This window comes from Mastigoproctus giganteus, chromosome 7 (genome assembly GCF_048544385.1).
Source record: "Mastigoproctus giganteus isolate SK-2022 chromosome 7, ASM4854438v1, whole genome shotgun sequence".
Classification (NCBI taxonomy): domain Eukaryota; kingdom Metazoa; phylum Arthropoda; class Arachnida; order Uropygi; family Thelyphonidae; genus Mastigoproctus; species Mastigoproctus giganteus.
In genome coordinates, this window is record NC_143581.1 from 53,055,233 (window position 1) to 53,069,499 (window position 14,267).

The window sequence follows — 14,267 nt, forward strand, 5'->3', positions numbered from 1 at the left end:
CATGCTCAATGCTGATGGGATTCTTCCTCTTGCTCAGAATAATCACCTGACAGGGCACAAATTCAAATTGAGGAAAGACAGATGTAGGATAGATGTGCGGAAGTTTGCCTTTAGCCAGCGGGTAGTTGGTTGGTGGAAAGGACTTCCAGACTTCCATCCTTTTTTGTGGAAGTTGATAGCCTAAATAAATTTAAGGCTGAGCTGGACAGGTATTTCGAACGAACATAGGGGTGAAATGGGAGCACTTTTTTCGGCTGATACTGCATAAGCTTGCTTTCTTGCATCATATGCCACTACTAATGCTAATGCATATATATATATATATATATATTTGCTGGTATAAACCAGAGCTATGATGCTCAATATGTTCAATGTTGATTTCAATATTTGTAGAAGACTAAGAAAAATTTACCTGAATATGATACGTAGAACATTTCTGTATGCTACTCTCCAGAACTTAAAATGAATATAATATTAATGCAAAATGATTATAGTAAAAAATAAAAAATTGAAAATAATTAAAAAATCAACTGAACACAATTAAAAAATAACGGATATGTTAAATAATAACTCTATACCAATTAATCATACAAAGCTTCCTAGTAAAGAAATTTTTGACTTACTTAAACTCTTAGTTGAAGCCAACTGTATCGCCTTTCGAGAAAAAGTATACAAATCTTTGGTTTCCCAATGGTATTGAGTCTAAGGGGCTTAATATCGGAGGTCTATCTCTCAACGATTGAGGGTATACATTTGATGCCTTTTTTTACCCCATATCTCATACTACTGGAGGCATTTAGACGATTGTCTTGCTGTTACTGATCTGAGGATCGGATGACGGGTTGATCTTTCGATTGATTCTCCTTTGCGGCGATTTGTACAGCGATCGAAATGCAGCGATTCCCTGACCATTATTGGCCTTGTGGTCCTCTGTCGAGATGGGGCATAATGGTCAGTCTATTTTTGGTTTATTTTGTTTTATTTTATTGTAGTGGTTAACACCTCTGTTGGTGATATTTCACATAAATTTTGACCTGGTACCCATCAGAGGGGGTACTGCTAAATTTCTATTTAATTAGCTTTCAAAATTTAATGAATTATTCTTCTTTCATTTAGATTTTCTAAATTATTTTAGAGAGTTTCTACTGCAATATTTTTACTCTTGTTACCCTTCTCTCCCCCCCCCCGGTTTGCTTTAGGTTTAATCGTGATTATTTTCGCTCTTGTCTTACCATACTGCTGGCATTATTTTATTTTAACTCTTATTCTTATTTATATGGTTATATTTAAAGCATCATGTAGAGGAATATGCTTTTTGCTGCCTCTGATGTATGCTGTACTATTTTATTTTATTATGAAAGTTTCCGTTTCCAACTATTTTAAACGCTATTCAAATATAAGTATAATTATATATATATAGTACAGAATAACAATACGCATGGTTTTACATAATATACCACATACTCATATATATATATACAGTAAACCCCCGCTATTCACGGTATCTGTATTCGTGGTTTCGCGTATTTGCGATCGCCGATTTAATATAAAATGAAACCTAAAAAAATGTGAATTTTAAAGCGCCGTGAACATTTTCTGCCATAAAAAAACATGGGCGTGGATAAAATTATCTTTCCCAGTCAAAACAGCGCTCAGTGGATGGGGGGAGAGGGGTGACAAAATCGCGAGCGTGGATATTTCTCACTAATCCTTGTTTAGTATGTGTTATGCGCCTGCCATGGAAGATTTCGTCATTTGCTTTTAATTTATATGCTTATAAATTGAATAAATTTATCAATTTATAAATTGATATGCTTACAAAAGTGATAAATCTACCATTTTGCAGTGTAAAACAGACTTTTTCGAGTGTGTTAACGGAAGAAAGTGACTACTGTGGACAAGTTCTTTCTAACCCGTACAAAAATATGGCTACGAATAACAAGGGAAATGTGAAAATATCAAAGAAGGTGATGACATTAGCGAATAAAATTGACTTATTAGACAAAATTTCTAATGGTGAGTGTCTCCTCAGTGGCAAAACATTATAAAATCAATGTCAACGGTACGATCAATCAAAAAATCGGAAGAAGAAATCCGCCATAGTGTCCGTGAAAACACGCTAACTGCTTCAAAAATTTGCTCTGTAACTCGCGATGTTAAATTAGAAAAAATGGAAAAAGCTTTAAATCTGTGGATAGAAGACCGAACTCAAAATAAAATTCCGTTAAGTTCACTCATCATTCGTGAAAAGGCAAAACTCCTTTATCAACAGTTTAGCGAAACTGGTGATAGCACTGGAGGGATAAGTTTTTTTGCTAGCAAAGGCGCTGGTTTGAAATTTCTAATAAATATTACATTTAATATTAAATTGTTTCTTATTTTCATTTCGATGCCATATGCTTGCATTTCACTATGTACATAGTCATATTATGAAGTACATAGTCTATGTACATAGTCATATTATGAAGGTGCATATAATACATACGTAGACAAAATTTTAGACTAGTTTTTCTTATATATTTCATACTTTGGAACAGAACCCCTTTATTACTATGGGAGCCATAACTCAGTATTCACGTTTTCGGTATTCGCGACATTTCTCAGGAACGTAACCCCCGCGAATAGCGGGGGTTTACTGTATTTGTCTCACTGTTTTTCTATACTTTCTTTTATTTACAACTGTCATCTATTTACAACTACAACTGTCATCTAGGCTTTCCTTGAGGTAGATGTTGGAATAGATGACAGTTGTGTGTCAATCCACCTCATTTCCCATTCCAAAATATCCACAGGTATTGAACTGGATTGAGATCAGGTGAATTTGGAGACCAATCAAGATGGGTGAAATCTTCCTTGTGTTCCTCAAACTACTCATGCACAGTGAGGACCCGATGACATGGCGCATTATCGTCTTGGAAGATCCAGTTTGTCTGGGGAAAAATGCAATATGGCAGGGTGCACATGGTCTCCTAAGAGCAGTTAGTAGACCCCACCAGTGAAACATTAGTCCACACACACACACCAAGGGGATCCTAGTTCTTGCCAGCAAAACATGCTCCATATTAAGCAACCACAGCCACCTGACTGGACAGTTGGCACCATACATGATGGGTCCATGGACTCATATTGCTTGTGCTACATGTATCGTCTTGGAAGATCCAGTTTGTCTGGGGAAAAATGCAATATGGCAGGGTGCACATGGTCTCCTAAGAGCAGTTAGTAGACCCCACCAGTGAAACATTAGTCCACACACACACACCAAGGGGATCCTAGTTCTTGCCAGCAAAACATGCTCCATATTAAGCAACCACAGCCACCTGACTGGACAGTTGGCACCATACATGATGGGTCCATGGACTCATATTGCTTGCGCTACATGTTAAGGTGTTCATTGGTGTGTTGCACGAGGTATTTGGACTCATCCAAACAGCACACTCATTTCCAGTTCTCCAGTGTCCAACTAGCCTGTTGCTGACACCGCAGCATTCACCACTGACAATGATCAGAGGTAATGAGATGTCTCTTGAGTCATCTGCTGTGAAATCCCATATGTCTGAGTGTACAGTGTATCATCATTTGGGATATTGTTCTTGCATTCCCTGTACTGTATTGCAATGACAACTGTCACACAGTGACAGTTGTCACTGATTGAGGTGTATAAGGCCTTGAATGGATTGAGCACGCTGAATTCTGATTCTGATGGGATCCTTCCACTTGTTCAGATTACGAATCTAAGGGGGCATAAATTCAAATTAAGAAAAGACAGATGTAGAATAGATGTGCGGAAATTTGCCTTTAGCCAACGTGTGGTTAATTGCTGGAACAAACTTCCATCTGTCGTTGCGGAAGTTGATAGGTTAAATAAATTTAAGGAGGAACTGGACAGGCATTTGGAGGGAATGGTGTGATTTTTTTTTTTTTTTTTTTGGCTGATGCTGCATAAGCTCATACACTTGCTTTCTTTCATCACATGCCACTACTACTACTACCACCTGTCATTGGGCCCATACTACAAGTGAGTGAAGACTCACCAGGAACATCCACCTTGCATAAACCTTTACAGTTCTGTCGGTGGGAGGTGGCTTGACACCATTCTTTGTACACCTTAATCACAGCGGGCCATGAGCAACCAACAAGACATGTCTTTTCCAATATGGAGGCACCCTATGCATGAGCTCCCACAATCATACCCTTTTGAAACTCCATATCTTTAGCAAAAGCAGTTACATCCCATAACTGCTACTTTATGATTTTGACTGGCACGACAAGATACAAATTACCACTGCTCTAGCGTAGCGATTAAAAAGCTGTTTGGTTTTTTAACTGCGAGCTATGCAGCATAATCCCATATGGATGGGATGATCATAATTCTAAAAAACCTTACAGAAGCAAAGTCATGACCTAAATTTTATGAGATGTAGGTTGTAAAACTGTAATGAGTTGTATGAACACACTGTAGGGCATAATAATATAAGATTTTAAATCAATGTAGTGGCATAGTGTGCTATTATAGAAGAAAGCCAACCTATATGCCAATAGAGTAATAGAAAATTTAAATAACTCCAAATAAAATGCCTCCTAAAGTAGGCAGTGAGCCCAAAATGGAAAAAAATATCCCCTCCCCCAAGGACAGATACCAGGACCAACAATGAATTTGAGAATTCAAAACATTGTTGGCCCTGGTATCTGTCCTTGGTGCAGGAGGGATATTTTTAATCCTATCCTATTTATGTAATTTTGGCATGTAAAAATATTTCACTAGGTTAATGACTTCACTGTAAATGAACAGAAGTGCAATCCAAATGGCAATACATTTCTGTGAAATCTTCAACTGGATAAAATCAATGAGAACTCTTCTAAACTGAATTATACAAATAATTGAATCTTATTAATCCCAAATAAAATTATTTTATACCAGAACTGTTTTAAAACTGTTAAAATACTTACTTTTTTAGAAGTACAGAAAGAGCAGAAATTGTATGACTATAATTCTGGGTACTTCCATCTTGAGCATGCTGCATGACACAGGTATTAGGATCTAATGCAAGGTCAGAGCTTATTCTTTCATCTTCACTCAAAAGAAGAACTTTCCCACCAGCAAGTGAAATGCCCAATTCCATCTTTTTGCACTAAAAATGCCACAGCATTTATAAAAAATACAATATTGATAAGAATTATCAGTATTTATGCTCATTATATGAAGGACAAAAATATTTAGAAACATGGTTTTGAAAAAACAAAGGAATCTGACTTCGGAAAACAGTATCAGCGAAGTTAACTGATGCTGATTTCTCTTTCTTTTATCCCGTAATTAGACAAAAAAAAAAAAAAAAAAAAAAAAAGACTATATTATGTTATTGAGATGCAGAAAATGCAATATCTGGTGATTTTAAATTATATTTCATCCCTTATATGCACACAAATTTAAAACATAATACATTTGAAATAAACAGTTTTCATCTTCGTGCACTGCTTTCGTAGGAACTTTAAATATTACATATTTAAAACCAATTCTGCAAAATGCACGCATATAGCTTAATTAGATTAAAAATAAGAAATATATTTAGATTACACACTATTTCCTTTAAACACAAAATGCAACATTTATTTATGTTACACTTTAAGCTAGTTTCCAAGCATGTGAAATCAATGAGAGCTTAATTTAATTTTAGAAGTCTATTCTGCATATAATACAAAAAAAAAATGCAATGCTTGATTAATTTTACACTACATAAATACATGTGAGACAGCAACTGCTCAGCCACTACTACCTCTGATAATTGGTGATTAAAACAAAGTGGTTAATGCAAAGGAATACATAAAATAAAAAATATACATTTTCTGTTTATATTCCAGGAAAGCTGCATAAAGTCAGAGGAACCTACAAGATAGAGAGAGAGAGAATACAAGAACATCACCATATTTAGTAGCCATATGAGCTATAACCACAGTCAACCATTCAGCTATGTCAACTAAGGTGAATAATACTATAATATATAGATATTTTGACTGTATACGGTCAAAATTTTTGCCATTTACATTAACTTGCCAAATGCAAAATTTCAAGTGAAAGTACTTTAAAGAGATTGATTAATGATAACTGACCGGGCCAGCCGAGTGGGTAAAGTGCCTGCCTGGCAACTCAAAGATCGCGCGTTCAAATCCCACCTCGGGCTTGGATCAAAGTACTGCAAAAACCTTGGGAGGTGCATTATGGCCAAAGAAGCCGATGCGCCAACAACTACCAAACAAAAAAAAAAAGATTAATGATAGCATCATTATTCAATGAATAAAACTTAAATAGCAAAATAGATACCAACATGACATTGATAAACATACGTTATGTCATTATGCATTATGTCAGAGGTTTTCAACCATTTTTGACAAGTGTACATCACTTAATAGTGGTCACACAATGAGTGACCACTATTTTTGAAAAATTATCATGACAATGCTTCAGATTTTAAACAATGGCAAAATCAGCTTTTTGTTATAACCATTTGTTTAACTCAGAAGTGGTAGCACCTTGTCTGCTGGAACTATTAGCAAAATATCTATTGTTCATTAATCACCAGTGCAAGATTAATAATCTTTCTTCTCTCTACCTTCCTAAAATGAAATATTTTTAAATTAAAATATTTTGTTTAAAAAACACATTTAATAAGCATTACAGTCTGTTAATAAAAGGTCTAGAATTAGAATACAACAAACAGAATTCAAAAGGGGAAAAAAATTTTTTTTTCAGAAATAGACCAACTGATATACTAAGCACGACCATCTTTTTCACAATTTGAAGTGCCACTGTTCATGAGTTAAGATACTAGTAAGAGAGTTCAACTAACATTCACATATTAATCTATAATGTGAGCATAAGCCCAAGGCAGAATGTTTTCAGCCATCCTGATTGGAGTGACCAAAATGTCCTCAAAGATCAATATTAGACATGGGAATGCATAGTTTTCAAAAGGCCAAAAAAGTTCTACTTTCAGACTAATTTTTATAAACAACATTAGTACAGGAAATTTTATATATTTATACTTCACTATAAAATTATTATTCATTCATGGCAGCTTTATATATGTTTCTAAAGTTGTGGTACCAAGAAAAACCTATCACTTAAGTTATGAAATCAAAGTATCAGCCTTCTCTGACATTTTAGTGTAAGTTATTACAACTGAAACAAAACAGTATATTTCTAACATGAAATTGAAGAGTGAACCTCAAGAAGTCTTTGCACAGTATGTAGCACAGGTTCAGAAATTTCTCTGCAACTTAAAAAATACACAATCTTGTGGTTATAGTGAATCAATAGGTTATTTGATGTACAGGAACTCCCCGACTTATGTAAGAGTTGCGTTCCGCAGAACGCTACGTAAGTCAGAATTTCCCCCGTGCTTGTGCAGCACTCGCAACTGTGCTCGCTGAATTGATTGAATCAAAAAAGAAATGTTCGACGAACATGTAAATAGAATTATTTATTGTATTTATTCAACTTTTTTATCTCATGCGTAGGAAAAATTACAAAGGCGTGCAATTTAAAAAAATTCCAAAATTATAAAATTACAAAAAAAGAGGGAAGACAGGCATAATGTCAGTAATTTTTAACTCTCAGGCATCGTTGCCAGAATCGGCATCTTCAGCTGATAAGTATGCCACTACGGCGGTTGACGGCTGTGGAGATTTAGAAGGGGTCGGCTGCTCAACCTTGCAAAAGAACATATTAATGGATGACTGGACGGTGGCTTTTTTCTTTTCATTGTAGATTTCTTCGTAGCAAGCAAGCATATCATTCACCCTCTGTTAACTTTTAAGAATCGTTCGCTGTCAGGATCCATTTTCTCAAATCTCGTCATTGCCAATGCAATTTCATGAAATGCCACTGCCATCTCTCTGGTGATGAAGCGTCTCAGCTCCTCATTTGGTTCATCTTGGGCTTCGTCAGCAATTTCTTCTTTTACTATTGTTGCCTGCAAGTCAATAAGTTCTTTGTTAGATAATTCCTTCTCTTCTTCCTCTATTAACTCCTCCACATCTTTGGCATCAACTTCCAACTGAAGTAGCTCTACAACCTTTGCAATCTTATCTGTAACCTCTTCATATGATTTGACTTTTTCAAATCCTTTGAAGCCTTTTATGTGCCGTGGGCATATTTTCTTCCATACACCATTTAAACAACTTTTAGTCATTTCTGTCCAGGCCATATTAATGTTTAAGATGCAATGGTAAATATTGTAAGATTTCCAAAAGTCTCTTAACGTAAAATTTTTCTCCTTGTCTACTGTAGACAATGCCTGAGCAAATGTGCATAAATAGTATGCTTTTAAATTCAAAACAACACCTTGATCCACAGGTTGGATGAATGAAGTCGTATTTGGCAGTAGAAATATGACATTCACATTCAAATTGAAATCACCTAGATGTGCAGGATGTCCAGGAGCGTTATCTAATAGAAGCAAAATCTTGAAAGGAGCGTGGTTGTTTTTACAATAGTTTTCAACCTCAGGAATGAAGCAGCATTTAAACCAATCCTCAAAGAGAGATACAGTGGAATCTCGTTAATACAAAGTTCAAAGGACCTAAATTTTCACATTTTGTAATAATGAGGTTTGTAGTAACGAGGTCTCCCAAAAGTGTCAAAATTTTACTTTTTTTTTTTTTTTGGTACATACTGTATATCTAATAATAATAACAATAATAATAATATCAAAAATAAATTAATTTAAATTAATAAAAACAAAAGCCTTGTCTAACAATACATTAATAGGAATAACATTTTTTAAAGATTTTATTTTATTTGTAAGATAAACTAAGAAAAAAGCAATTAATGGAAATGAAAAAATTGTACAGTATATATTTTGATAAATACAATATTTTAGTATCACAGTAAAGAGAATTACAATCTTAATATAAAAGGAGACAGACAATTCATTAACTTTTTAATAAATTAATCTAATTTAAAGAAAGAATTTAATGTTGTGTGCACAGTTTTTGTCCTATATGCATTTTTAACTACAGCACAGACTTTATCAAATGCAATAGTTGTTTCTTCATCGTTACTGCAGGCCAACACATTCTCTATTATGTTAAATGCATTTTGGGCATCTTTTTTAGATGGCAGTGTGTGCGCTTCTTCACTTTCTCTGTTGCTGGTAACAAAATCATCGTTTTGTTTGGTACCCAGCAGCTCTTCTGGTGTTGGCACTGCAGTGGTAGCAACTTCATCCACCTTCACAAACTTCAAATTTGCCAGCAAAATCCATATGCTCCTTCAAATTCCTCCATTCCTCACTGTTTCTATCACATTCATCTGCTAGACCATGTTTTTCGATGATGTTCTTTCCAAAGCCAGTCTTTCTGAAGCAGTTGATTATTACACTTGATGTAATGCTTTCCCGAGCAATAACAAGATTATGGATAGCATCCAAGACATTCCAATTTGGCTGCAAATTGTTCCTTCCTTCTACGTTGTGGATCAAGTACCTTATCAGGCGGGCTCTATATGCTCTTTTGAGGTTATAAATAATGCCTTTAATGGTTGCATTAAACTGGTGATATTGCGCGGGGGGGGGGGAACAACAGCTGTATATTTGTCATCTTAAATTGTGTCGGCAGAATGTGCTGTACAACGGTCCAGAATCATCAAAATGTTCCTTTTTTTGTGAAGCCATTCTTCTGTCCAATTTTGATAACCAAGACTGAAAAATTTTGACCACTTCTATTGGCCTCATAATCACAGGGAAGTTGGTTAACTGCTTTAAAACATCTTGGCTTGGAAAACTTACCAATCACAAGTGGGTGTACTGCCATCTGAATTGCAACATAACAGAACAGTGAGTCTTTGTTTACTAAATTTTCCACCATGACAAGACTCTCCTCTAACAGCAAATGTTTTGTTTGGCAGCAAATTATAAAATAAACCTGTCTCGTCAAGATTAAAAAATATCCTTTGCCTCCTATTTTCCAAGGATGGACCGTACAGAACACAATCAGTCTGTAGCCTTTTCTTTGTCGACTAATCCAGACTCACTGCAAACATTTTGTGAAACCAGTTATTTCTGCCTTTAAATCTTTGGAACCAGCCACTGCTGCATTTGAAGTCGCTAATCCCACATTGCTGAGCTAGATAATTTGCCTTTTCATGCAAAATCGGACCCGATATTGACAAATTAGATGTTATTTGTTATTTGGTTTTTAGGAGCATTAGCAACTAAGGCCATATTGCTCCGGGATATGCGGTGGTCATTCCCTGACCTTTCCGCATCCTCCGTATTTGGTGGTGATGGGCTCGAACCCCGGGGCAAATTAGATGCACACATTTGTTGGTACCACTCAAAAAGTTTTGTTTCACGCTTCTCGTGTTTTGCACCACGAATTCGTTTCCTGTTTTTCATCGCTGCTCCAGTGTCACGCATTTCTTCAAGTCTTTTTCAGTTTTCTACATTTTGTTGCCATAGTAACACTGCTAGATAAGATTTAATATAAACAAATTTTAAATTAATTTAAAGACAAGTTCCGAAAAAGACATCGGGCTCAGATAAAATGGCACAAAAAATAGATTGCTGTATACGATAGCAAAAGACTCTTTGAACTGGGGTAACAATTGCAACTGACCTTATTCCCGTGGAGAGCGAGAGTGTGCATGTAAACAACTTAGAAAAACTTTTTATTCTTTTGTTAATTTAACAACTCATCTTTCAGAAAGATGTTTTTCAGAGTGCACTTGACGTTGTAGCTACCATAAATTGCTTTTGTTTACACAAAACTAATTTCTAACAAGTCGGTGCCAACCTTCGGGAAGGAGGGACCCAGGTGACTGGGGGCAATAATCAGATCACTCTGCCAAGATTTGTATTAAATATACAAAATGACAATATTTATTTCTCACGGGGTGAAAAAGAACTTTGTAATACATATTAACCGAATTTTGTAATAAACGAATATATTTACATAGAAAAGCCTATCCTTTCACAGGAGAATGGTATGGGCTTCATATAAAAGAGTACTTTTCATAAACTGAGTTTGTATTAATGAGATTTTACTGTACAGCCAGGCCTCGCATAACGCAAGTTCGATTAACGCGATTTTCAGTTAACGCTATTTGAAAAATTATACCATTTTTCACTTTACACAATGCAAATTTCCAGTTAACGTGATTTTTTTTTTTTTTATGCAATAGCTGAAAAAGATTTGAATCACACGTTAAGCTTACCGCGAGTCGTATGGTCAATAAATAAACGTTTGCCTGCTGTTCGCCTCGGAGTGTTCCATCAACCATTGGAAGAAGACATGTTACTTGTTTGTCTCCTGCTAATAAAGTCAATGCACACTTGCATAAAAATTCAAATTTTTAAATGAGCCAGATGCTCTTTGAATGTTACCGCGAAGGAGATAACGGTAAAAGAATTAGATGAAATCTTTCGTATTGCATAGAACTTCGAACAAAAGGTTTGAGGTTCTCTGCGATATTTATTTCGCCAGGGCCCAGAGAAGATTGTTGTCGGCTATCGGAAATTGATTGATGAAAAGAGAAAGTCAACACTGTTCAAATAATTCCGCAACAGTCATTTCTTCATTGTGTATTTTAAGTCAGAGGTTCCCAAACTTTCTCGGTTCACGGCGCCCTTAGTGTCTCAGTAATTTTTTCAAGGCACACCCAGACAAAGAGAAATACCTAACAGTTCCATTTAGTAGTTAGGTCCAAACAACTTAATAAAAAATGCTGAAACTGTGAACTACCTCGAGCTAGTAGTTCGCGCGGTGTCCGACAGATGTCGAGTATCGCTGTTTCCCTTGAAAATTTAACATATTCCGCAGTGCACAGTTTGGGAACCGCTGTTTTATGCAATAAACATTTAATTCCATAATTATTTTCATTATCTTTTACATTGTATACAGTTAAAAAGTTATTTAAAAGGTATTTTTAAAATTCTTTATGGACATTCCAGAAGATCAAGGACCAATTATAATTTTTCCTATTGATTATTATATTCGATTAACGCGTTTCCATTTTGCGCGATGTGCTCACAAGACGAATTAATCGTGTTAATCGAGGCCAGCCTGTATTGTTATCCATGCTCCTGGTTCGATCGGAAATGCATGGTAGGGTGGCTTTATTGATGCCCTTAAATGCATGAGGATTTCCAGAATGGTAAACAAGCAGTGGTTTTAATCTGTAATCTCCCACTGCATTAGTCTCAAGTAAGAGCATGGCCTTATCTTTTGACGCCTTGAAACCTGGCACTGTATTTTCCTCTTTGGCAATGCATGTTTGATCTGGCATTTTTTTCCAATACAGAGCAGTCTTGTCAAAGTTAAAAATCTGCTGCATTGAATGGTCGCCTCCATCAATAATTTTTTCCAAAACATCACAAAATTTCTCTACAGCTGCAGAATCGGCACTGGCGACTTCACTGCATATTTTAACATTGTGGAAACCAGCATGATACTTGAACCTATTAAACCACCTGTTGCTTGCCACGAACTTGGGTTGGGGTTCGTGGTACTTATCCTTAACATCTTTATAAATACTTGTTGCTTTTGCTTGAATGGTCATTAGACTCAGGTGCACTTGCTTCTGAATCTGATTTTCAATCCATATTATTAGCAGCTGTTACATCTTCGATATAGCACCTGAACGCTGTTTTATGATCACTGTTGATCCTTTGACATGTTCTTTTATACGCACGTGATCCTTTTTAATTCCCTTGGAACACATGACAAACTTTGTCCTGCTTCGCACTTCTTAATCATTTTCATCTTCATTTCTAAATCAATTCTGTTTCGTTTCCTAGCGCACTACCACCACTTGCACTCTTCATTGGTCATTTTCCCTTTATCATTGTAATACATAAATAGGAATGAAGAGAAGTTTCTGAAAATTTGTTTTTTATATGATTGAAGATTTTAGTGAAGGAGAACACATTTCACTATAATGGCGTAAAAACCCACACATTGCAGTTAAGAGTATTATCGCAAATGCAATAAGATCAAGTTTACAACCCGTTTATAATTAGATGCACTAACAGAAAAGCCCAATAAACTGGGAAGCGCAAATTGTTTTTATTGTTTTATGGTCATGACCTCCAGAAATGTGCTTTAGGAACATACCACAAAGGCGTTCAAATTGATTCTTATAATGGGAACATACGATAACGATGAAAGGGTAATGCAATTTCCATTATAAATATAACCTTTTAGAGGGATAAATAGCTTAGCAATATAGTGAAATTTCCAACTTCCAAGGACTTGAAACGAATTACAAAAAAACACAATTGGGTTCACATTATGATATTTTCATGATACCTCCATTTATTCCTACGGGATGTAAAATACGTTTCCACGATTTTTTTTTTTTTTTTTTTATTTGCACCAGCAGGCAAACACTTACGTAAAGTCGAATTTCCGTAAGTCGAGTATTATGCAAGTCGGGGAGTTCCCATATTTAAAATTTGAGTCAGAATTACATATAAACACTTTAAATAGCCAAATTTTGTACATAGAATTATCAATACGAATAAAGCATTAATTTAAAGCAAAAATAAACGGTTAGGTTTTTAACGTGTTTTACTAATGTTGTTTAATGTTTCAGCTTAATTAATTGTTGATCCACTTAGTATGGGGCGCCTCCGTAGCCAGGTGGGCAGGAGCAGCAGTATGTAGCACACGCTTCTTGATTAGACCGGGTTTGAGCCTGTGACCACCAAATACAGAGGATGCGGAAAGGTCAGGGAATGATCACCGCATATCTCCGGAGCAATATGGCCTTAGTTACTAATGCTCCTAAAAACCAAATAACAAACAAACTTAGTATGGAGAATAATTAACTAACACTTAAGGAAAGGAAATGCATTCTGAAATGGTAGATGTTCAGTGCATATCAAAAAGTCAGTGTGGTACAATGGAGCCAACACAGGAGCAGCAGTATGTAGCACACGCTTCTTGATTAGACCAGGTTTGATCCTGTGACCACCAAATACGGAGGATGTGGAAAGGTCAGGGAATGATCACCGCATATCTCCGGAGCAATATGGCCTTAGTTACTAATGCTCCTAAAAACCAAATAACAAACAAACTTAGTATGGAGAATAATTAACTAACACTTAAGGAAAGGAAATGCATTCTGTAATGGTAGATGTTCAGTGCATATCAAAAAGTCAGTGTGGTACAATGGAGCCAACACAGGCAATAACTTGATGATGATCAGTTTGAAGAAAATCCTACCATTCACAATATTAATAAGCAAAGCTGGGAGAAAAATAACACCAAGA

The 14,267-nt window shown here is 35.7% G+C and overlaps 1 protein-coding gene across 2 annotated transcripts in view; it reads right to left on the reverse strand.

Moving 5' to 3' along the window:
• nbs (nibrin) overlaps positions 1–14,267 on the reverse strand; it is a 315,228-nt gene that overhangs the window by 248,879 nt on the left and 52,082 nt on the right. For both annotated transcript variants that reach the window (XM_090376897.1, XM_090376896.1), the window contains exon 6: positions 4,948–5,129. In XM_090376897.1, the coding sequence (XP_090233023.1) occupies positions 4,948–5,129 (182 nt within the window). The remainder of the gene's footprint in view (positions 1–4,947; positions 5,130–14,267) is intronic.